The sequence below is a fragment of the Neomonachus schauinslandi genome, chromosome Y (assembly GCF_002201575.2).
Source record: "Neomonachus schauinslandi chromosome Y, ASM220157v2, whole genome shotgun sequence".
Classification (NCBI taxonomy): domain Eukaryota; kingdom Metazoa; phylum Chordata; class Mammalia; order Carnivora; family Phocidae; genus Neomonachus; species Neomonachus schauinslandi.
In genome coordinates, this window is record NC_058420.1 from 2737466 (window position 1) to 2762743 (window position 25278).

Here is a 25278-nt window from a genome sequence, read left to right on the forward strand (position 1 = left end):
GAACATCCCCCTGCAGCTTGGACAGGTAGTGTATACATGTTGGTGGGGAGGATGAGCATGTGTTTGCTAGAAGCACATCTATTTTCTGAACCACAGCTAGTGATAAGAGAATGGCTGGCATGTCAGAACTACTCAATACCACATGTAACCTCTATCTTGTCTGTAGGTACTGCTCCTTTCAACTCATGAGAATCCAACTGATGTCACTTGATTTTATCTGCAAGTAACAGAGCTAACTATTAAATCCTTCCAGAGAATTCTCTCCAGATAATCCAGAAATCTCCAAAAAACAAACAGAAACAAAACACTGAACAACAACCAAAACTATCCCCAAACTAAAAATGTGCTACTGTTTCAAGAGACTACGTCACAGGGTAACTAGCTGAATTCCAACTTCCTTCCCATGCAGTAATGCCTTGGGGATGGGCTCTGTTTCAAGGCAATGACATCAGAAAGAGCTTGCAGTGCAATGGACAAAGGGACAGAGCTGGCCAGGGAGGTGGGGTTCTAGGCAAATCCTGTCAGTCCTTCCTTGGCTGAGAGTGAATAGGGGTTCTGTCACCCTGACAATCATCTACAGCTCCACACTCAGGCTGCTGAGTCCCATCTTATATTGACCATTCAAGTGCCACAGGGCTGATGCCAGCATCAAAAAATGACTTTGTCCTGTGGACTATTATATCACAGTTTCATCTGAGAAGTGTGGTAGGGAAGGAAGCTGCACAGGGCAGGGGAGTAATCTAGCTTAGAGATGTTGTAAACTGTAGAAAGGGCAACTCCAATGTGAGTCAGTGTTATAGAATATGAGGGTGAGGATGCAAACGGAGAGGTGCACAGTTTGGCTTTGGAGCCAAATTGCTAGACGACTAAACATGCAAGTATTACTGAACAGCTGTGTGGCTAGTTTGGTTATGTGAATGCATGACAGCACAAATATGTCTCAAGGATGAAATAAGTTATAATAGATCCAGATAGGCTTAGAACAAGAACATAATCAAGTACTGGGACAATATAAGCTATCACTGACACACCTATGTTAGGTGGGATATGGCAGTGACTTTGAAGCAAAGCTGCAACACCCAGCCCAGTCCCTAATCTGGAGGGACTGCACTGTGAGTTCCTTGCCCTTCCTTGTGCCAGCCTCAGTTAGTGTGCCTCCTCACCAATTTCAAGGAGCAGCATCAGCAGTTTGTAAATCCAGACACCCACAAGGATACCAACCTGATAGCCAAGTTGGGAAGCCCGCTGCAGAAGGGTCTCACCAGCATTCTTATTGACCATAAGTCGCCGTCCTTCTGGCAGCATTGGCTGTGACTGGACAGTGTCTGGACGTGAACTTGACTGTGGCAGCCTTTGTAAGGACTCAGAAGCTGGCAATAATTGTTGCAAATGATTGAAGGATTTCTGATCCTGGCTGGCTGGTGACAGGTAATAGTTGGAACTGCACTTTTCCTGCTTTTTGACTCCTCCAATGGTCACCTATTGCAAAATCAAGGAGTATACACATTTAAGGCTGTCTTCCAGACCTGCCTTTTCCCCTACTACCCAAGTCAAAAATCATAGTAGAAATCAGCTTTTCATTTTATTTGCGGGAAGACAGCAGGTATGGGAGGTGAGGGTTTTGGGGGTTAGTTAAGAGGAGTTTTCAGAAGAGGTTTAATTTTTACTAGTTTGACACTTCACCAACAAACAGGAGACATGCTTCCTAGAACAGGAAAGTAACTTTGAGGGAGAAGCCCAGGAAAAGGAAAGTTATTTTGAGAAGTAGTCAGCAGATGGACTAGTAGGGAGCGATGAGTCAGGGGGTACCTTGCTATCAGCATTCTTCACAAAGCAGTTCACTGGCAGTGACAAGCCCTGCCTTGATTCGTGGGAGATCAAATGCTTGGTTTTGCATACCCTCTTCCCAGATGGTTTCTCAGTATTTTTGGTATATTTCTGCAGCATGGAGGCAGCTTGGCTATCCTTTTCTTCTGTGTACAGCACATGTGTCTTCTGAGTTTCTTTAATTTTCTGCTCTTTGGACTGCATCATTGATGCTGGTTTGGTACTTGTACTGGTAGGTGAAAGGCTCTTCATGGGTACAGAAGTAGAGAATAAAGGAAAAGCTAAGGTGTGGGATGGTGTGCAAGAAAAAAGGAAGGGTGAGAAGAAGCAGGTATTAAAATTGCAGGCAGCACAGAAAATAAAAACTCATCATTAGCACTGATCACTGGAGTGGCTTTAAGTTTTTAAAGAGGTACCAATTATGTTTCAAAGCATAAGTGTTTTAAGTATCTGACATTCAAACAACAATTACATTAACTCATAAAATTCCAAGTTGGAAATTTTTTTCAAACGGCAGGGACAAGGGAGCAAATGCTAACCCTTCCTGCTTACCCACGCAAACCCACTGGGCCTGCATACAGGACTTTCACCCCGCCAACCTGGGTGCTCAGCCCTAGCAGTGACAATCAGTCTGAGGCTGGAATGAGAGTGTTGGCAAGTTCCCAGGATCAGATTTCCCTTCGAGCCAGATGGGCTGGATGGGTAGCATCACAGGAATAGAAGTTCCTTCCCTCTCAACTGTGGTCTGCACTATACATTATGGAAGAAAATGTGGAGACTGAAAGGACATCAGGAAATAACTCCCCGCCTGCCACATCCTAGCCAGTCAACTTTACTCAAGTCGTCATGGGTCCACTCCCACAGAAGGCAGGTGATACACCCTCTAGGTGTGGGACAGGCAACTCTTCATACCCTGTTCATTATCACTGGATTTGAAAGACACATCTGACCAGTTTCTATTGGTTTTGGCCTCTGCTCCTTTCCTGGAAGATTTGTGTTTGGAGCTGTTATTTCTCTGGGCAGTGACGTCAGATTGAACTTCCTGAGCCATTTTCTTCTTGCCATTCTGGTCAGGTTTTCTCTCTGCTGTTGACACCTGTTGCTTCCACCGTTTTCTAAGGTGTAGCAGGTGGTGTTGCTTCTTAGGATGGAGACCTGTTAATTTAATGCACACTTTCAGTCTAGTCAGCTCAGTATAGTGTGGGTGTTCTAGGTGCTCAGAGGAATTGTCTCCTCTTTCCCTCCATTTTCCCTCTAAGTCATCTAATGAAGAAATAACTACAAATTAATTAAAAAACCTTCCCCCTTTGTAGGTCAAATTGTCTTACCCATCCTTAATGGAGGAGGGAGAGCAGAGACTTTGGTTACTACTTCTACTTGAGTATGTCACCAACTCTTGAGAGAGGACCTATTAATATTTGCCCATGTTTGAGCTTCAGCTCCTGCATCTATCTGTCTTTGGGTGAAGGAGATATGTGAATGGTTTCCCCAAAATAGGAATGGAGATTCCCACTAGTCTGCAGTACGACGTCTTCTGGATTCCCTGTACATGTATAGACTGGACAGCAAGACATGACCATTCCACTTTGTATACATGCAGAGACCACTGAGCATACAGTCAAAGCCAAACCTTACCTTTGGAGACCCGTCTTTGTTTCACTTTCTGCAGAGGTTCCTCTTCCACAGTTGTCTCAGTGTGGTTTCTGTCATGTGATACTTTGTGTTTTCTGCCCAATTGGAGAGTGGGGCTGTACAACATATCCATAGAAGGTGGTTTGCTCGTGGGACACCTGTCCACAAAGTACTTCTTAACAGGAATATCTTTCTCTTCTAGTGCTTTAAAGAGACTGTATTTCTTTGCAGCACTATCTTCACCTGGGGGAGAAGAAACAATGAGGGCCCAAAGATCATCATGAGAAGGCAGGACTGCCACAAACAACATAATCTGCTATCAAAATACACTTCTCTTTAAAGACTGCAAATCTTGTTTTAGAAGTACAAAATCCTCAAAAATAAAAATCCCCAAAGGAGAACCAGGTGAAGACAACTAGCAGTTAAAGGAGAAATCAAGAATGGAACTGGTTGAAACATATATGCCCTACCTCCTATACTGCACAGACTTGTAATTTTGTCATTTTTATAGTTGGAGGCATGAGAGAACCAAGAAAGGACATGAGAAGAGACATGAGGCATGAATACCATCTCTTTCAATAAATGGAAACCTAATGTAATAAAGAGATATGTCCCAAATGTTATCTATACAAATGAAAATGCCAATATTTACTTGGGTTGGCAGGACAGGTGATGAATAAACATGGACAGAAAAATAGTGTTAAAAGAAAGCAGGCAATGGTCTCTCCCAAACGGCTGTGGAGCTCTAAGCCTACAGACCAGACTGCTACTGACACATGCAAGACAAGCAGAAGAAGGCAGGAAACCTGGGTAGACCAAGGACAGTGGGAAGAAAAGCTTATTAGGAAAGCCAAAGGAAAGATTTCTTAGCATATGCAGAAGTTCACAGGCAACTTTACAGAATTCAATCTGATTAGTACAAATCCTTCTCTGTCCTCTTTTCTCACATTACTGAAAAGGTGGTCCCATTTCCCATCCACAAGGAAGGGCTTTGAGACTCCAGCACTTCAGTAACATCATGAACATCCACAACAACACTATTTCCCCTTCTAACATTACTCTTTTATGCCTTTATGCAAGTATGCAAGATATGCATACTTGCATAAAGGCAAGTATGCAAGTATGCAAGATATGCAAGTATCTACGTTCACTATAAAGACAAGGCTCCATTCCGTTCATTGTCAGTGTCTCTTTTCACACCTGGCTCAAACCAGGTGGTTGAAGGCAGAATTAGCTATGTGATATCACAATGCCTTTCAAATCCACAATAGAATTGTTTAAGCAACAAAGAACCTCACTGTATCTTCCTTGACACATGTCTTAAGATTAAGAATGTATCAAACCCTAGTATTTTAAATCCCACATCCACATTTTACATTTTAACTCCAGGTCTAACGTATCCACCTGTATCTCTGACACCGTTGACACTTTCTAAAAAGGCACCTTTCTCAGGGAAGTTTTCCACTGAAGTTTTCACCCTCAGTGCATCTTCCTAACAGAGAAATTAATTTATATGTAATATACCTGAATTTTTGCCACAGTACTCACCATCTCCTGCCTGTTCAAAATTACCTGGAAGAACTGTGCTGACTTATTTCATACACATTGACAGAAGTGACTCATTGGGGGACTTCATCCCTCTGCTCCTTGCTGAACAGCATCTGGACAAAACAAACTTCCCCTTTATCTCCTCCAGGTTTTCCACCTGGTAAAGCTCCTTGGGTGGGGAAGGCACCTCTTCACCCACCAGGACAGGAAGCATGCTGCTGCTCAGTATGGATGATATTCCTGTGCATGATCTTCCAGCTGATCCCCCCCTGTCTTGTATCCAGGGACCCTTCATTGTGATGACTACGGTTCCTTAACCTCAATTATTATCAAGAACCCTTTATTGCTAAAGTAGAGATATACTAAAATTACTCTCCATACATAACTATAGCTGCATTCTTCCCATTTTGCAAGACAATTTTTTCCAAAGCTAGGTCCATCCACAGCGTCCCCCAAATTGCCCCCATTATAAGAAAAATATGAACAATAATTGAGCAGTTTTTAGTACTGTCTCTCATGTCAAGTATCCTGATTCACTAAGTGTCATCCTCCCAAGACATTAAATATCATCACCTTCAGCATTATCACCATGAACACCACTCCCAACTACCTAAGACACACAGGCTAACAGGTACAGGGCAGAGGGCTCTGTGCCACACTATTGGAAATCTCAACTTAGACTTTCTCAAAAAAGGTCAATTCAAAAACTACCCACAGGATTACCCTTGTTGACAAAGGAGAAAGAAAGATAATGCAGGACTCCAAACCATCAGAGTCTGACAACTTGTTGCTACTTTTTGCCCTTCCAGAAGCAGGAAGTCAGGTATCTTTGGTCATGCCATCCAGGCATGCAGGACTGTGGCTGTGTTCATAGTTTCATACCTGCTCTCTCATAGCATACACATCCCATACTTTATCATAGTTATACCACACCACTACCTCACAAAAGCATCACCATAGCAGTATTTACATGTTGTCATGGTAGCAAACTAATTCTGTTCCAGCATGCCTACTTAGCTCTAAAACAAAACAAAATGAAACAAAACAAAAAACAGTAGAGTATTGACAAGTTTGAGGGTTACAAATTTCCTCTGCTGCAGGTAATGATAGCATCTCAACAAAGGTTAATCTTGTTAAAAGTGTGATTCTCTACAGAAGAGGCATGGGAAATCTTTGTTGATTTTGACTCAGGCTTCTTCCAATCCCTTCAATCTCCAAAGCCCAGGCATTGTGACAGCACATCCTAGTGTGCTGCTACCAAAGAGTAAGACAAAGGAAACTACTGTTACATGTTCAAGAAGGAAGGGACCAACACCTCCTGGTCTTTCCCCTGTGATGGTTCCTATTAATGAATTCCCCAAGTTTGAGGAGATTCCCAAATCATTTGTCAACTTTAAAGTAAAAAATAAGCTGCTGTAAAATCACAAAGTAAATGAAAATCCTGACCATAGTATTTTCAAGTTAACTTACTGTTTTTAAACAAGCCTCTTCCAAAAAGACTAGGCTTCTATAAAGCATTAAACTACTACTAACTTCAGGGTCAGTGCTCCTTTGAAAACAATGTTTCTGAGGAGGAGTTCAACTGGTGGAGGTGTAGGGGGGCAGCACATTTGGGTTCTCCCACAAATACAGTTAGACAGTTATCAAAACATTGCGAAGCCTGAGAAATCAATGGGAGGTCAAAGTAATAGTGCCTCCCTACAAGTAGAAAGCTGAACACGTTTTGGATGATAGTAGATGTGCAGACTTGAGTGCCCAGGGACAGAGCTGAAGATAGGGCAGTGAGGAAGGAGGCTGTTGCAGGAGGCTACTGGCAAAGGATTAGAAGCCGCAGAGCACAAACTGGGGACTTCTAGAAGTCTGCCATGGTGCCTGGCTTATAGATGCTGAGGTTGCCCATTGGAGCAGAATCCCCGGTCCGACGGCATGGTCTGGGGATCCCCAGTGGTGCCAGAAGAATAGGTGGGGCCTAGATCCTGCACAGTTCCCAGGCATAGGTGTGTGGAAACCTGGTGGGGACAGTGAGGCTAAGTGCTGGCTTTGTGATCTGTGTTGCCATAAAGTGGGAAGTGCTGATCTATCCTGTGACCGCTTTCATGGGTTGGGTCCAGCCAAAGGTAGACATGAGGAGGGAGGAAAAGTGGCGGTCTGCCCACGGGAGTCCCTAAAAGTTGGACTTTGGAAACTCAGTCCCGAACCTGAGAGAAAACAACGTAAATGACATTAAGTAAGTACTTAAATACACGACACCATAAGTACATACATACATATATAAGTAAATCAATCAATAACTAAATAAGCATGTGAATACAGAGTTCTGACAGAAAACAGGGGACACAAGTGTGACTGATTGCTCTTCCGAGAGGGCTCCCTCAAGAGTGGGGAGCCGAGAATTTTCAGCCCTGGGACTAGAGAGGGAAGGCAGTGCCATTTTCTTTTCTTTTTTTTTTTTTTAACATGCACCAACATTTATTTATTGAGCTGCCTTTTTTATTATTATGTTATGTTAATCACCATACATTGCATCATTAGTTTTTGATGTAGTGTTCCATGATTCATTGTTTGCGTATAACACCCAGTGCTCCACTCAGTATGTGCCCTCTTTAATACCCATCACCAGGCTAACCCATCCCCCCACCCCCCTCCCCTCTGGAACCCTCAGTTTGTTTCTCAGAGTCCATCGTCTCTCATGGTTCGCCTCCCCTTCTGATTTCCTCCCCTTCATTATTCCCTTCCTACTATCATCTTTCTTTTTTTTTAATGTATAATGTATTATTTGTTTCAGAGGTACAGGTCTGTGATTCAACAGTTTTGCACACTTCACAGTGCTCACCATAGCACATACCCTCCCCAATGTCTATTACCCAGCCGCTCCATCCCTCCCACCCCCCACCACTCCAGCAACCCTCAGTTTGTTTCCTGAGATTAAGAATTCCTCGTATCAGTGAGAGCATATGATACATGTCTTTCTCTGATTGACTTATGTCGCTCAGCATAACACCCTCCAGTTCCAGCCACATTGTTGCAAATGGCAAGATTCCATTCCCTTTGATGGCTGCATAATATTCCATTGTATATATATACCACATCTTCTTTATCCATCATCTGTCGATGGACATCTTGGCTCTTTCCACAGTTTGGCTATTATGGATATTGCTGCTATAAACATCAGGGTGCACGTACCCCTTCGGATCACTACATTTGTATCTTTGGGGGTAAATACCCAGTAGGAGGCAGTGCCATTTTCATCCCACCCATCATTGCTGAAACACTTTAGGGAGGAAAGCACTGCCACCTACTGGAGTCCAGGAACTCTCACAAGTAAGCCCTGCCTCTCCATGCCCTGGACAAGCCTTTCCCCTTAGGGCAAGTCCCACCAGCAGTCAGCACAACAGGCCCCTTCCCCAGGAGACCAGCACACACAACTGCTCCCACCAAGTTTCCTGAGCAGAGAGAACTGCGAGGCTTCAGCTCTAGGGGAAAAAGAGTATGTAACATCCTTTCTACCTTAGGTCTTTCATTGGTTTGCGATTATTTTTTCAGTTACTCTCTTGTTCTTTCAATTTCTTCTCTTCATTCCTGGTATATTTTTATCTCTACTTTATACATATCCCTTTCTTAGATTTGTTCCTTTTCATTGATTTTTTTTTTAATTTTTTCAACTCTTTTTGTGTATTCTCTTTCAATTTTCATTTTCATGGATACTTTCCAATACACACACACACACACACACACAGAGGTATATAGGTTTCAGATTTGACTCATCTGGTTGTATTTATTTTCCTTCTAATCTTGCAATCTAGATTCTTTGCACAAGTGGTCCAAAACACATCCAGGATCTACTTTTGTTGTCATTTTTTTTTGTGGTCCTGGGGGTATCTGGTACTTCTGTTCGTTCCCTGTTTGTGGTTTTTTCTTTCTTTCTTTTCCTTTCTCCTCTCATCTTCAGGACAGCAGGACCCAATGGAGAAATTCACCCCAGAAGAAAGCATAGGAACTCGTCCTCACAGCCAGGGATTGAATCAATATGGGCATCAGTCAGATGTCTGAAGTAGAATTTGAAACCATGGTCAAAAGCATACTCGCTGGGCTTCCAAATGAAAAAAGAAGAAAAGAAAAGAAAAAAGAAAAGAAAAGAAAAGAATGGCTCTAGAAAACCCATCACTCTGGAGATAAAAGTACTCCACTCTAGTCTGGCCAGAGTGGAACATGCTAGGACCAAGAGGCAGGACCAAGTGGAGAGCATCAAACTGAGCATGGCTGAAGCAGAAGAGCCAATCAGTGCTCTAGCAGAGAAAATATGAGGAAAAATAAACCTGAAAAGAAGAGCACAAGAACACTATTTGATCACGAAAGCCATCTTAGGGAATTTGGCCATCACATTAACCAAACTTCTATTCCTATTGCAGGAGATATGGAAGAAACAAGCATGGAAAGAGGGCAGAAGAGTTAGTGGAAGAAGTGATAGCTGAGAATTTCCCTAATCCGGGGAAAAACATGGGTATTTTAGTCCAAGAGGCACAGAGAACTCCCCTCAAAATCCACAAAAATAGGGCAACCCCACGACCTATCAGACTACTTGCAAATGACAGGGAGAATGAGAACAGTCTGAAAGCAGCTTGGGAGAAAGGTCCTGAACTAACAAGGGTAGACACAGAAGGATTGCAGCAGACCTGTGCACAGACAGCTGGTGGGCCAGGAAAGGACTGGCATTTTGTCTCAATGGGAAACATATGCAGCCAAGGATCCTTGATCCAGCAAGGCTGTCATTCAGAAGAGAAGGAGAGATCAAGAATTGCCATGACCAACAAATACACAAGGAATTTGGGAACCCTAAACCAGCCCTGAAAGAAATAGTAAAGCAGACCCATTGAGCACAGAGACACCAAAAGTCACAAAGCCCAGAAAGGAACAGTCACAATCTACAGACACAATGACCTTACAGCTTACACAATTGCACTGAATTTATATCTTGCCATCACTACTCTAAATGTAAATGGACTAAATGCTCCAGTCGAGAGACTCGTGGCAGCAAGATCTAGAAAATGCACACCACACCACACCAAATCACGTGAAACCACAATGCAACAAGACCATGGAGAGCTGTCGTACAAAAGACTCATGTCTGGCCCCAAGACACCTCTTCATGGACAGAGACGGGGTGGAGAACCATTTGTCATGCCAACAGACATCCGAAGAGAGCTAGAGTAGCCATACTTCTCGTAGACAAATGAGATGGTCAGCCTAAGACCGTGAGAAGACATGAAGAAGGACACTATAACCTACAAACAGGGCCTACCCAACAAGAATGTCTAACAACGGTACATATATATGCCCCTATGATGATAGGAGCAGCCACATAGGAGCAGCCACATAGCAGCCACATAGCAATTAATCACCACCTTAAAGCCACTCATTGATAACAAGGAAATGATCCTAGTAGGGGACATGAACATCCCACTCCCAGCAAAGAACAGATCATCTAAGTAGAAGAGGAATAAGGAAACAAGGGCTGAAATGACACACAGGACCAGGTGGCCTTAACACACCTAGTCAGGGCATTTCTGTCTAAGGCAGCAGAATTACACCTTCGCTTCCAGTGCCCACAGAAGAGTCTCCTGAAGAGATCACATCCCGGGTCATAAATCTGTACTCAACTGGGGCAGAAAGATCAAGATGCTGGCATGCATATTTCCAGGACACGATACCATGAAACTTGATGTCAACCACAAGAAAATATTGGGAAGGAGGTGTATGGAGGTGATGGGTATTAAGGAAGGTATTTGTTGGGATGAGTACTGGATGTTGTATGTAAGTGAAGAGCCACTGCATTCTATGCCTGAGACCAACATTGCATTGTATGTTAACTAATTAGAATTTAAATTAAAAAAAAAAAGAAAATGTGTCCTAGAAAATTGTTTCATTATGCATGCCATACCATTCAAAAGGACAATGAGGCCTTAATTCCATGGATGGAAAAAACAGCCCAGCAGCTACTAACTGGACAACAGGTTATAATGACACTCTCAATTTAAAACTACTACCATATAATAGTCTTAATTTCTCTCATCTCTGAGAATTGAGTCACCTTATTCTCACAGATGTGGCATAACACACAAACTTCTTGAGTTTACTTACATGTCTCAGTGTTCTTCTGGCCAGCAATGGCCTCCTCCAGGACTATTAACCCTGGCTTTTTGTCCTCATTTCTTTTCAGCCTTTCCCAGTTAGTGGAGCTAAATGTGCACATCTCAGCATCTTTGGTCATTGGGAGGTTACCTTTCATTTCTTTCATCTCCAACTCTGAGAAGCACATCATTGCATGCTAGAAAGAGAATGGAGATGTATTTAAATAAAAACACTTTTCCTTAAAACCTACTTGCCTCATCTTAAGAGAAATTTGCTACAAACCAACCACAATTTATGAAATAAGTTTCTTTCACTATATTCTTTTCATAATGTCTTAGGTATATTTGGCTAGTATGCTATATAAACATGTATATATATATATATATATATATATATATATATATATATATACATGTATATACTATTGCAAAGACATTCACTTTTGAAAGTGAGATAAAAATGCAAATTAAAAAAAACAGAAAAAAATTAACAAAGATAAGCAGAGTATAAACTTCTTTTATTTTTAAAAACGAAATTTAACTCTAAATACTTACATAATATTCTAGTAATTGCAATCTGAAAGAAGAAATCTCATCTCATACTTAGTGGCAGATAGACAAAATAATAGCTTCATAATACTTACATTCATGTAAACATCCATTTTTAATATTATGAGCCAACTTTTCTTATGACATTACAAAAACAATTTGACTTTATTTATCTTTTAAATAAAAATCTTTGAAAAATCTAATGAATTATAATTTGCTACAAAGTTAAGTACAATTTATATCCCATTTAAGCAGTGTGTGTGTGCAGCAAAGTTGCACGAATCCCACACACATGTTGCTGATACACATCTCCACCAAGTATCATGTAAGGCACTCTTAAGCAGTACTTTTCTGACATTTTTTAATGCATAGTAAGAGCAAAGAAATCAAACTGATACGTAAACATCATGCAGTGTTTACATCCCTTTGCAATATTTAAAACTTCTTTTGGCAGCATTTGAGTGGAGTCCTCTTAATATCTACAGAACAACTTAATGTATCTTAACACATGAACCTCCTAAGTGCTACCACTTATGTTTCCTTAGTGTACACATTGTACACATTTACATTACCATAAACTTCATTAAATCTGTCTGATGTCCTTGCCCTACCATACTCCCTGAGTCATCTTTACACATTAAAAAAAAAAGAAAAAAAGATGGGGAAATTGACTGAAATCTGGGTAGGGGTGCCCACCTGCAAGGCCCGCTGCTCACAGCTAAGCTGGCTGGAATCTGCTTGCAGTTCAGTGGTGACACACTTGAACTGGTCACTCACATAACCAGCAGAATTTGCAATTCTCTTTGCCAGCTTCAATGACTTTTGTTTCAGAACTTTGACATCGCTGGATTCTGCCTTATCAACTCCATCTTTCTTAGGAGTGAGGACAACATCCACACTTGGAGCAGCACTACCTACACAGAATGACTTAGGATCGTTCTGGGTTTTACCAAAAGTCACAGTATGACCCCCATTCCCCAGAGCTGGATCCAGGAACGGAGTTGATACTGGCATCCCCAGGTTCTCCTTCTTGGTTGCTGCTGGAACATTCTCATTGATTAAGTTGAAGACAGACTGTCCTGGGGCCTCTTTGACAGCATAAGCACCATGGAAATCATTGATGCACCCCAACTCCTCTCTCAGGGTGATGAAATCATGGTGTGGCTGCAGGTCTGTGTCAGTATAGGACTTGGTGAATTCAGTATTCTGGCCAACACTCTCATCTGTGAAGCCCAGTTTGGACATATTTGAGTAGGTTTTAGCATCTTGCTCTTCCCAGAGAAGATCTACATAGACAAGTTTATTGCTCTTGACAACAATTTTTCCTTGATTCCACCTGGGGCTTGGCTTTAGGTTCTTGTCAGCAGGGACTTCTGGATGTAACCTGCTATTACTACCTTCCAACATCTTGGAAAACTGGTTCTGCAGAGTTGGGTCCTTGTATGAAGCTGTCTCATGAGACCAGGACCACTTCACTGATTCCTCCTCCTTAGTGATCTCTCTGGGTACGTGAGGTATGGACATAGGATGCACCATACCCAACCCCCTCAGTGCAAGTTGGTAGGTCACAAACTCTGGCCGTCCTGTGGAAAGACAATGGGGCAGTGCAGGCTTTGGGGCAAGGTGCCTAAGAAACAGACTACCATCGGGCATCAAAACTGAGTGAGGGTAGCCAGGTCCCTTGCCATGTAAGGAGAGGGTACTTATAGGAGTGCCCTCAGGCACTGGGCAAGGGAGGTAACTGCTAGGATAGGGAACTGGTGGGGACCTGAGAGCCTCATTTGGAGACAGAGATACTGAGCTTGACAGGAAGCTATTCTCGATCCCTTTGTAGCTTGGGTCACCATTGTGCTTTGCAGGCACAGTTGAGCATTGGCCCACATGTTGAATGATGGACAGCATTCTGTCTGTGGAGCTCCTAGTGGCCTTGCAGCAATCTGCACTGGCATCTGGGGCTGGCAACACAGAGGCTGGGTAACCTACAGGAAATGCTGACCCCAAAGTGTTAGTTACTATGGCATCTGCGACACCCACATGGGGACATAAAGAATTCTGCTGCTGTGGTATTGCCCAGCCAGAGGCCCGGTTTTTCAGTAGCATATCTTCACTTTTCTTGTCTTCATGAGGATTCTGCCCAGGCACCACCCAGGATAAGGGAACTGTTGTGCTAATGATTTTAGGTTTATAGAGAGCACAGCCATTTCCTGGAGGAGATGATGTTTCTTTTAGAATCTCACCTCCAGAGAACACTAAGCCACTTCCAGCTCTGGTCTCAACAAGGATTGTGGGAGCTATCTTTTTCATATGGTCAGCTTTAGAAGTATCTACATCAACCACTTCAGCAGACAAGTCTAGTGGCTTATCAACGCTGACTTTTGCAACCATCTGCTTCTCTAACGGAGGAAGTGAACTGCCATCTTTTCTGTCTTGACTGGCTGATTTCTGGGTATACCCAAGAACTGGCTGAGCACTTTCAGGATCTTCAGGATACTTGCTGGAAAGACTAGGTGTAGGGAACTTGCAGGTAAGTATCATATCTGGCTTTGATAAGGTAGCTGAGGGAGAGGTAGAGAGACTGGTGTACTGTTTGTGAAGTTCACAGTAGGTGTCTGCAGCCTGGGAGGGAAGGTGGACTCGGGATGAAGACTGAGGCAAGGACGATAACAGTAGAGATGTGTCCCCTAGCAGGCCACTGGTTACCATCTTGGCAGAGGTTAACCCTGGCTCACTATTCTGGATGTGAGGATAGGAATGGGAATTGACTGGGTTCCCAGGACTGATACCCATCTTCCAGGGCAGGCTTTTATCTGTACAGTGGACCAAAGGTGGGATATCTGGAGTGACCAAAGGCACTGAGGGCCTTACAGGTGAAGCCAGGGATGATGGCATGTGGGGACTGACATATTCAGGTGGTGGCAGGTAGAGAAAATGCTCCTCATTTGTGCAGACAGGAGAATGTAGTGGCCTGGGCGAACTGTAGGACTGCTGAGGTAGCAAGGTGTGGTACGCATTCAGTGAATACTTATTTGCTGAGTCATGGAAAGGGTAGATGGCTGGTGTGGCACTCGCCATGTAAGCACGGACCCAGGGCAACTGCAGATAACCAGCATCACTGATGTTGAGAGGGCTCTGTTTTTCACTGAGAGGGCTATCCAAGCTCACTGTTTCTGCTGTGGGCATAGAAATTTTTTGCATTCTAGGTGGTGTTCTGGAAATAGCACTGAAGTCATCTAGGGGTTTTCCAGAAACAGTGACTGTTTCAGGTGTATCTGGCTTAAACTGTATCTCTGGACATCTCTCAGGAGAAAATCCAAGACCACCTGGAGTGCTCATAGCAGCCTCTTGACCCTTCTCTGAGCTCAGTCCACACAAGCTAGAACTGATGATGTTTTCAGGGACACAGAGGCCTTTCCGGATCAGGCCATTGTAGTCCATGTGCAGTGCTGTCAGGCCACCAAACCAATGGGCTGTAGTCACATCCACCTTTTCAAAAGAAGAACATGATTATTACTTACATATATCTTCAAAGCAGCAGGACCCAAGCTGGAGGGAATCTGCAAATTGGTTTAATATGACAGCAGCCTAACATTAGAGCAGAAAACATTAAAGATAAACTACAAATAAAATATTCACAAGCCTTGTTTTTCCCCTTAAACAATCCCTTTCTTAGGACAATATGCTGCTTTCGTACCTCCTTCCTTCATACCTCTGTTCAATCAATATTTTAAAGCACATAAAAATCTTGAATCTTTTCATTTAAAGACCATATATTAATTAACTCATCTATTATACTCTGTGAATTTCAACTTCTCAGCAAAAATCACTTCTGTCAATTGAGAAGATACCATCTCCAATATTCTTTGAAATACCCTCAAGGAGCACAGAACTCACATTCCCCTCTCCTTAGGCCTGTTAGGACTGGCTTTCAGGTGTTTCCTAGATGTTGGAAGGCAATATTTAATATAACAAAACAATTTTTCATGGGGCAATGAAGCTTTAATTGCCTCCTTTCTATATCAATAAAGAGCATGTGGGTCAAACTGGGGTTGTATCTTTTGATTTTTCTCTCCCTGTTATCTGCAGACAGTTCTGTGATTAATATTTTACTGAAAAGGTAAACCCTACGGTCTACTTAAAGGGCAGAAACTTATCTAGCTAGGAGCACTGACAAAGAAACTGGGAAGCAGTAAGGGAAAAGGGACTTACCACCACATACAACAAAGCTTATATAAAATTATTAACAGATTTCTAAGCAGAAATCTTGCAGGTAAGAAGGCAGTGGATAATAAAAGTATGAGAAAAAAATAAATGTTAACCAAGAATACTGTATCTGGCAAAACTGTCATTCAAAACTGAAAGACAAACTGAAATTTCTCCCAGATGTAAAAATGCTAATGGAGTTCATTACCATAAGACCTCCCCTACTGAAATGCTAGAGGTAGTCCATGTTGAAATAAGATGCATATTGTTGTTGAAATAATGAAGTGGCAACACATTATAACACAAAACAACACAAAACTATATGAATTATAAGGATCCCAGGTAAATATAAATATATAGCTAATAGAGCACCTGCATTATTATAATTTAGATCCTTAAATCCATTTTTAAGTCAAGTGCCATTTATAAGATGAAAGAATAAAAAACCTATTTTAATGGTAATTTTTGACATTTATATAGGGAAGGCAAACATGGGCATAAGTACAGTTTTTTTATGCGATTAAAGCTATCAGTTTAAAGTAGACTGTTACAACTTAAAGATGTTTTTATAATCTCCATGGTAACCACAAAGAAAATATCCCTAGAGAATATACACAAAGGAAATGAAAAGAATCAAAGCATGTCACTATAAAAAGTCAATAAAACACAAAGGAAGAGAATAAGACAGGAAATGTTTTAACCAAAATACTCAAGACGTACAGAAAACAATGAAATGGCAGTAATAAGTGCTTCACTATCAAGAATTACTTTAAATGTAAACAGGTTAAGATTTCCACTCAAAAGACGTATCTGGACTACATATAACATAGGATCTAACTATACACTGTCTAGAAGAGACTCATGTTAAGACACACATAGGTTGGAAGTGGAAGGATGGAAAAACATATTGCATACAAATAATAAGCAGAAAAGAGCAGGGTTGGCTATACTAGTATGTTTAAGTCAAAATTTGTCAAAAGAGACAAAAAAAATACATCATACAATAATGAAAGTACCAGTTCACCAGGAAGAAGTAATAATTATAAATATGTATGCATCAAGGACCAGAACTACCAAATACTTCAAGCAAACGTTAACAAGACTGAAGGGAGAAATAGACCAAAACACGATTGTAGTAGGAGTCTTGAATATTCCACTTTCAGTAATGGATAGGATAACCAGACAGAAGATGAATAAGGAAGACAAACAACCTGATCAAAACTATAGATAAATTGGGGCTACCAGACATGTATAGAACACCATGCCCAACAGAAGACTTTGCAACATTCTCCAGGACAGAACATATGTTAGTCCACAAAGGAAGTTTGTTAAGTGTCTGCCTTCAGCTCAGGTCATGGTTCCCGGGTCCTGGGATCTAGTCTCATGTCAGCTCCATGCTCAGCAGGGAGCCTAATTTTCCTTTTGTCTTCTGCCTCTCCCTGTTACTGCTGCATACTCTCTCTCTCTCTCAAATAAATAAAATCTTTAAAAAGATAAAAAATAAAAAAATAAAAAGAAGGAAGTAGTACTAATTGTCTTCCAGGATCATAGTGGAATGAAACTAAAAATCAACATCAAAAGGAAAACTGAAAAAATTCGCAAGTATGTGAATTAAACATCATCACACTTAAAGATAAGAAATCAGAAGGGAAATTTGAAAAAACTCAACAACAAATAACAATGAAAACACAACATTATAAAATTTATGAAATGCAGAGAAAACAGTGCTAACAAAGAAGTTCATGGCTACCACTGCTTAAATTGAAAAACAAGAAATCACAAACCAGCAACTTAATTTTATGCTTCCAGAAAAATAAGAACTAAATCGAAAGCTAGCAAAATGAATGAAATGATAGAGATAAGTAGACATCAATGATGTTGAGAATAGAAAAACAATGTAAAAAAAAAATCAATGAAACTACAACTTGCTTTTTTTTAAGTATCATCAAAATTGAAAAATCATTAGGTTAACCAAAAAAAAAAAGAATATATTCCAATAACTGAAATTGAATTTTAAAAATAATATAAATGTTGCACAGAAATTAAAAAAAAAGAATGATAAGAAAATACATAGAATCTATCAGTACTGAACTATGAGAAAATAGAAACATTGAATAAACTTATAAACAGTGGGGAAGTTCAATCAAGAGTCAAAAACCTCCCAATAAAGAGAAGAGGATCCTGTGGCTTTACTAGTAATTCTACCAAACAATTTCAAAAGAATTAACACCACATTACCTGAAACTGTACCAAAAAATTTAAGAGAAGAAAAGACTTCCAGATTCATTGTTTTAGGTTAATTTTCGCACACAGGCACATGAGACAAATGCACTACACAAAGAAAAACTACAAATAGGTGGAGGATCCAAGATGCAATGTACAAAGACCTGAATTCACCTCATCAATACACTGAATCTATACCTACAAAAAGAGCAATTCTGACTGAAAAAGACAGAGCTGACTGAACAGCTTCTGTACAACAAAGGACACAGAGAGACCACATATAGAACGTCAGGCAATGACATGCACTCACATCCTTAAAGCTGTAAACTGCAGTGAAGAGAGACAGTAGTGAGGGACCAGGAGCAGATTCATCCTCCCTGGGGCACAGAAAAAAGTCACTGATTTAAAAAGGCAAACACAGTTTTAAAGGACCAGTTCCTGAGCATCTGCCAAATGTCTGGCTGCTGCTAGAATGCTCTCTGGACTCAGAGGGACTGACCCCATTGTTTCGTTACCCCTCCACCTTCACAGCAGAGATGGGAGCAGGATCCAAGCTCCTCACCTACATCTTCTCTGAGTCCCAAACCTCTTAGCCCACAAGAACAGCAGGAATCCCTCAAGGATATCCTCTTACCAGTGACTATCAGAAGTCCAGCTGTCCCACTCAGGTGGCTCCATAAGGTACCCACAGAAAAGTGCACATTAGGACAGCCCTGGACAGCATCGATTATACCTCCATTTGTCTTGCCAAGGTGACATAGGTGTAAAACACCCCAAGACATCCTAGGCCTAAACCTGCTCAGCTCCAGATGATATGCCATAGCACCCTAAGTGACTTCCCTTCAACCTGCCATTATTTCAACCCGCCTCTAGCCATCCTGTCAGGGCACCCCTTGCATAGAATGCTCTGTGACCCCCCACTTGCCTTCTTTCACCTTTAGCTGTCCTACCAGGGTTCTCCCCAAATGGGGCACCCTGGAACCCATGCCCATTTCAGCTCCAGACAACCCATCAGAGTGGCCCTGGTGTGGACTGCCCCAGGACCTTTAGCCCTTGCCCTGCTATAACTCCAATCTGCCTGCTAAAGCCACCAGGAACATGCACGTCTACACAGGGGACAACCCTACACAAGGCTAATTCATAAAAACAAACACAAAGTAAATAAGGTGAGAAGGCAGAGAAATATGTTCTAAATGAAATAACAAGAAACTTCATAAAAATAACTAAATGAAATAGAAATAAGCAACCATGTTCCATTGTTTTCGTATAACACCCCATGCTCCATGCAGTACGTGCCCTCCTTAATACCCATCACCGGGCTAACCAACCCCCCCTTACTCTCTTCTAAAACCCTGTTTGTGTATGGTGACTAACATAACATAATAAAATTTTTTTAAAAAAGAAGAAATAAGCAACCAACATGATAAAAATTGAAAGTAATGATTGTAAAAACACTCATAAGCCTTAAGAGAAGAGTGGATGATTTCAGGAGAACTACAGCAAAAACATAAAAAATACTAAAAAGAACCAAAAATAGCTCAATAATACAATAACTGAAATAAAAAAAAAATGCACCAAAGGAAAATAACACTACATGAGCAGATGCAGAAGAACGTATCAGCAAGCTGGAAGACAAGAGTAATGGAAAAGCACCCAGATTAAGGAGAAAAGAGAAAAAAAAGAATTTTTTAAAAGATTTTATTTATTTATTTGACAGAGAGAGACACAGTGAGGGAGGGAACACAAGCAGGGGGAGTGGGAGAGGGAGAAGCAGGCCTCCTGTGGAGCAGGGAGCCCGATGCGGGGCTCAATCCCAGGACCCCGGGATCATGACCTGAGCTGAAGGCAGAGGCTTAACAACTAAGACACCCAGGCACCCCAAGAAAAAAGAATTTTTAAAAATGATGATACATTAGGGATCTCTGGGACAACAAGCGTGTATGAACATGCATTATAGGAGTCCCAGAAAGAGATACAAGAAAGAAAGGGGCAGAAAATCATGTGAAAAAATAATACTTGCAAAATTCCCTAACTTGGGGAAGGAAACAGACATTATTCCAGAAAACACAGACAAACCAGGACACATTATGATTAAAATGTCAAAGGTTACTGATAAAGAGATAATTCTGAGAATAGCAAGAGAAAAGAAAACAGTTATGCACAAAGGAAACACCAAAAGGCTATCAGCTGATTTTTCAGCAGACACTTGGCAGGCTTCTACGAAGGCAGTGGCATGATATATTTAATATGCTGAGTGGGAAAAATCTGCAGCCGAGAATACTGTATCCAGCAAAACTATCATTCAGAATAGAAGGAGATGCAGAGTTTTCCAGAGGAAAAAAAATTAAAGAAATTTATCAGCAGAAAACCAAATTAAACAAAATGTTAAAGGGAGTCCTTTAAGCAGAAAAGGCCATGACTAGAAATAAGAAAAATAGGAAAGAAGAAATCTCACAAGTAAAATCAAACCCATTGAAAAGGTGGTATATCACTAATTCATAAAACTAGTATTTGTGATGGTTAAAAGATAAAAGTACTAAAAATCAATTGTATTTAAAAAATAGTTAAGGGACTTGAAAAATAAAAGGATACAAAACATGAAATCATAAACCTCAAACAAAATAAAAAGTGTAGTGTTTTCAGAATGTGTTCAAATGTAAGAAACCATCAACTTAATGCATGCTGTAACATACTTAGAATATGATACATAAATATTAAAATAATCACAAAGCAAAATATACACAAAAAATAAACAGAAAATATTCCAAGCATAACAGTGAAGAAAGGCAGTGGGAAATAGAACAAAAGAAGACAAAAAAAGAAAGAAACTACAAAAACAGCCCAAAAATAATTAACAAATGGTGATAAATACATGGGTATCAATAACTAACTTCATGTAATGGTCTAAGTGGTTCAAACAAAGACATAGGGTGACTAAATAGATAAAAAAGATCCATGTATATCCTTCGTACAAGAGATTCGGCAGAGACCTAAATGAATATAGACTCGATGTAAAGGATGGAACAATATATTCTATGCAAATAGAAATAAAAAATTAGTAATAACATAATAAAGGACAAATAAGGAAAATCCACAGGTAAATCATATTCAGTACTGAAAGAGTGGAAGATTTTCCACAGGAAGAAAAAGGAACAAGACAAGGAAATCTGCTCCCTCCACTTCTACTCAACATAGTACTGTAAGTATACAAAATAAGCAAGAAGAAGAAAATATAGAAGGAATCCTGTTGGAAATGAAGTAAAATTATCTCTATTGCTAGATGACATTATTTTATATCTAGAAAATCTTAAAGATACACAGATACATATTGCTAGAACTAATAAAAGAATTTAGGAAAGTTGAGGATACAAAATCAAAACACAAAACACAAAAATGTTGCATTTTTCTGCACACGAAGAGAAAACAATCTAAAAATGAAATTAACAAGACCACCCTATTACAAGACCATTAAAACAAATAACAAATAACCCAGGAGACAAATGAGTTGTGAACTCCAAACCAGAAGATGGTGATCAAAGAAACTAAAGATATGCATGTTTATGAATTAAAAGATTTAATGTTGTTAAGATGTCAGCACTAGCCATTGATCTACAGATTTAATGTAGTGTCTCTGAAAATCCCAATGACATTTTTTGCAAAAATAGAAAAAAAATCCTATAAGTATATGAATTCTCAAGGGACTGCAATAGCCCAAACTTTTGGAAAAGAAAAACAAATTTGGAGGTCTCATACTTTATGAACTCAAAACATATTATAAAGCTACCTGTCACATGCTTCAACATGGCTGAAGCTTCATAATACTGTGCTGAGAGAAATAAATCAGTCACAAAATAAGCATAATATTCCATTGGGCCTCAGTATTAAAACTCATAGAACAGAAAGCAGAATAATGGTTGTCAAGGGTCTATAGAGAGAATAAAATGATTGTTCTTGGGTGTAGATTTTTAATTTAGTAAGATGAAAAGCATTCTAGTCATCGGTGGCTATAAAATGAATACTGTTAATATTATTCAACTGTATAGTTAAAGTAGCTCTGATGGTTTTATGTTATGTGAGTTTTACCATAATTTATATTTTTAAAAGATACTATGAAGAAAATAAAAAGGCACCCTACAGACAACAGAAAATATATGAAATTCAGATACCTGATAAGGGACAGATATTCCAAACACATAAAGAACTGCTGAAACTCAGTAACAAAACAACATGACAAAAATATGCACAGCATTGAATAAATATTTTTCCTAAGAGGATACAGGAACAGTAAGTAGCACATGGAGATGTGCTCACCATCACTAATCACTAGGAAACTGGAAATCAAAATCACAATGTGATACCATTTCATATCCACTACCATGGCTATGGTCTTAAAAAAGAAAAAAAAAAGTATAGCAATGATGTGGGAATACTGGAATACTTGCCCAAGGCTGATGCGCATGTAATGTGCAGCCACTGTGTAAAACAGTATGGCAGTTCCTCAAAGCATTAAACAAAATTATAATCTGAGCCAGCAATTCTACTTCTGGGTAAATAAAAAATGAAAGCACTAACTGAAACAGATTTTATACACCAACATTCATAGCAACATATTCACAATAGCCAAAAGATGCAAACAACCCAAATGTCCATTAACAGATGAATGGATAAACAAAATATGGTATGTACATTCAATGAAATATTTAAAGGGAAGAAAATTGTCAGATATGCTACAACAGTGATGAACCTTGGAAACACTATACAAGTGAAATAACAGAACAGGACAAATACTCTAAATCCACCTATATGAGGTACCTAAAGCCATCAAATTTACAGAAACTACAATGGTGGTATCATGGTGGGATGGCAGTCAGTATGTAAGTGGTACACAGTTTCTGAAGGGAAAGATAGATTGTTCTAGAGATGGATAGTGATAATGGATGCAGACTCATATAAATGTATCCAAGGTCACAGAGCTGTACACTTAAAAAATAGTTACAGTGATAAATTTTGTTACATATACTTTATCATAATAAAAAACAAAAACACATCAAGTAGAGGATGTACAGAAATTGGAAGCCTCCTATTGCTGGTGAGACTGTAAATGATGTAGGCACTGTGGAAACCAGGCAGAAAATTCATCAGGATGTTAAAGATCCTAAAATTCGACTCCTTTTAGCATATCTGCAAAAATATGAAAACCAGGTGTTCAAACAAACACTGTACACAAATGTTTATTAGCAGCATAATTCAAACAGGCAAAGCACAAAACAATCCAAATGCCCATACTGGAAAGAATAAATAAAATATAGCATATCCGTGGAATATAACTGAACTATAAAAACAACTTACATAATGATATGTATAGTACAGCATAGATGCTACCTTGAAAACAGCATGCTTTGTAAAGGAAAAAGAAAGTCAATTACAAAAGAATACATATATTATCCCACTACTGGAATTGACTTTCATTGATAAGTATGAAATAGCAAATTAAGAAGAGACTCCACTGAAAGGTCTTGAGGGGCTTCAAGGCCCACAATGATTCCCTGAACCCAGTTTTATGTTAAAACAATCTAGAACTGGCACCTACATGCAGATCTTTCTTCCCCAATCTTTTTGGGTCCACTCTGGATGTGTGAAGGTGAGGTGGGCCTCAATATTCATTCTGCCTCATTAGGGGAAAAAAGAGGTGTCTCTCCTCATGCCTAAACCAGACAGGCACATTCATTCAGCTGTCTTCTTTCATCCCATACATGTAGATCCTCTTACTGTCTACTGAACTGTGAAGGTCCCATACTGGGAGCTGCTAAATATATGCCCTCTTCTTTAATGGCAGCTTTTAACATCTACTCTTACTTTGTTTTTTAATTTCAGGATGTTAAGAAAATACAAACAAGGAAATAGAGATGTCTTTCTAGGCAATTCACATATAATGCAGGCTCTAGGAAGAAAGATTATTTTTGACATCAATGTACAGATTTAGGAATGAAGTAATACACCTGCCCAAATATAACAGTGCAGCAGAAATGTAACTTTTCTAGCTGGACTCTAGGGGACCCAAGGCACTTAAAACAACATAAAAACAATCCAATGAACAGGCAATATTACTCTGTTCTCCCTCCATTTCCCTTTCCCAGTCTTTTAGGCACACATTTTAAAGTGCATTTTGCCAGACCTCAGGGATTCACAGGCATGAACATACTGATTCTTCTTGTGGGACCAGTCAGATAGGTGAGGGGATCTGGGGCCAAATGCATTTCCAGGGCTGTCATTTGCATAATTCACAGATTGTAGGTTACAAGTACTGGATGGTAAAGTGACCACCAATCACTAAATCTAACTGATGTTGCCTGGGGATGTGAAATCATTACCGAACACAGAAGTCTTAAAGCGTTAACCTGATGGGTTTTGAGTTGTTGCCATGCCAGAACTGGACAAAAGGCACTCATTTCCCCTCTTTTGAGAGGGAGGCTGGCAGGGCTGGCAAGGCTAAATCTCACCCTTACCTTCTATGCCCAACAGCCCTAACCACATCATATTCCAGTGCGCTAATGAGTGAAGAATAAACACAAATGCTTTTTATTAACAGGATCACAGTGATGGCTGTTTTATCCCCATATAAAATTTTAATTGCTCATTTGAGGTTTATTTATTTTTTAAGATTTTACTTATTTATTTGACAGAGACAGAGAAAGCAGAATCAGGGGGAGTTGGAGAGGGAGAAGAAGGCTTCCCGCACAGCAGGGAGCCTGATGCGGGGCTCGATCCCAGGACCCTGGGATCATGACCTGAACTGAAGGCGGATGTTTAACTGACTGAGCCACCCAGACCCCACTCGTTTGAGGCTTAGTGCCTCTTCTCATCTTGCTTAAGCATATCCTGCTTTTTATTTTTTTTTAAGTTTTTATTTAGTGCGTAGCTAACATAGTGGCAAAGAAAGAGGACCCCAGGCTCCTCTGATCCCTTAAACATAACAAGATAACTATAAAATCAACTTAAATTTCTCAGAAGTCAACCTGAAGACTGAGAGAACAAACTCCACAACTAAAGGGAGAGAAGAAGCCACATTAAGGGAAGTAGGAAATGCAGAGACGTGGTTTACAGCAGAAACAGACTACAGGTGCTGTGGAGCGGAGGAAGCCATGGTCACAGAGAAGGGTGAGAGAGAGAA

At 40.3% G+C, this 25278-nt stretch overlaps 1 protein-coding gene across 1 annotated transcript in view; it reads right to left on the minus strand.

Annotated features, from left to right (window-relative positions):
* Positions 1 to 25278, minus strand: part of LOC110581047 (BCL-6 corepressor-like) — a 77941-nt gene that overhangs the window by 42219 nt on the left and 10444 nt on the right. The window contains exons 2-7 of the mRNA XM_044912035.1: positions 12381 to 15167; positions 11146 to 11332; positions 3463 to 3702; positions 2740 to 2982; positions 1810 to 2108; positions 1222 to 1479 (exon numbers count right to left, since the gene is read on the minus strand). Of these exons, the coding sequence (XP_044767970.1) occupies positions 1222 to 1479; positions 1810 to 2108; positions 2740 to 2982; positions 3463 to 3702; positions 11146 to 11332; positions 12381 to 15167 (4014 nt within the window). The remainder of the gene's footprint in view (positions 1 to 1221; positions 1480 to 1809; positions 2109 to 2739; positions 2983 to 3462; positions 3703 to 11145; positions 11333 to 12380; positions 15168 to 25278) is intronic.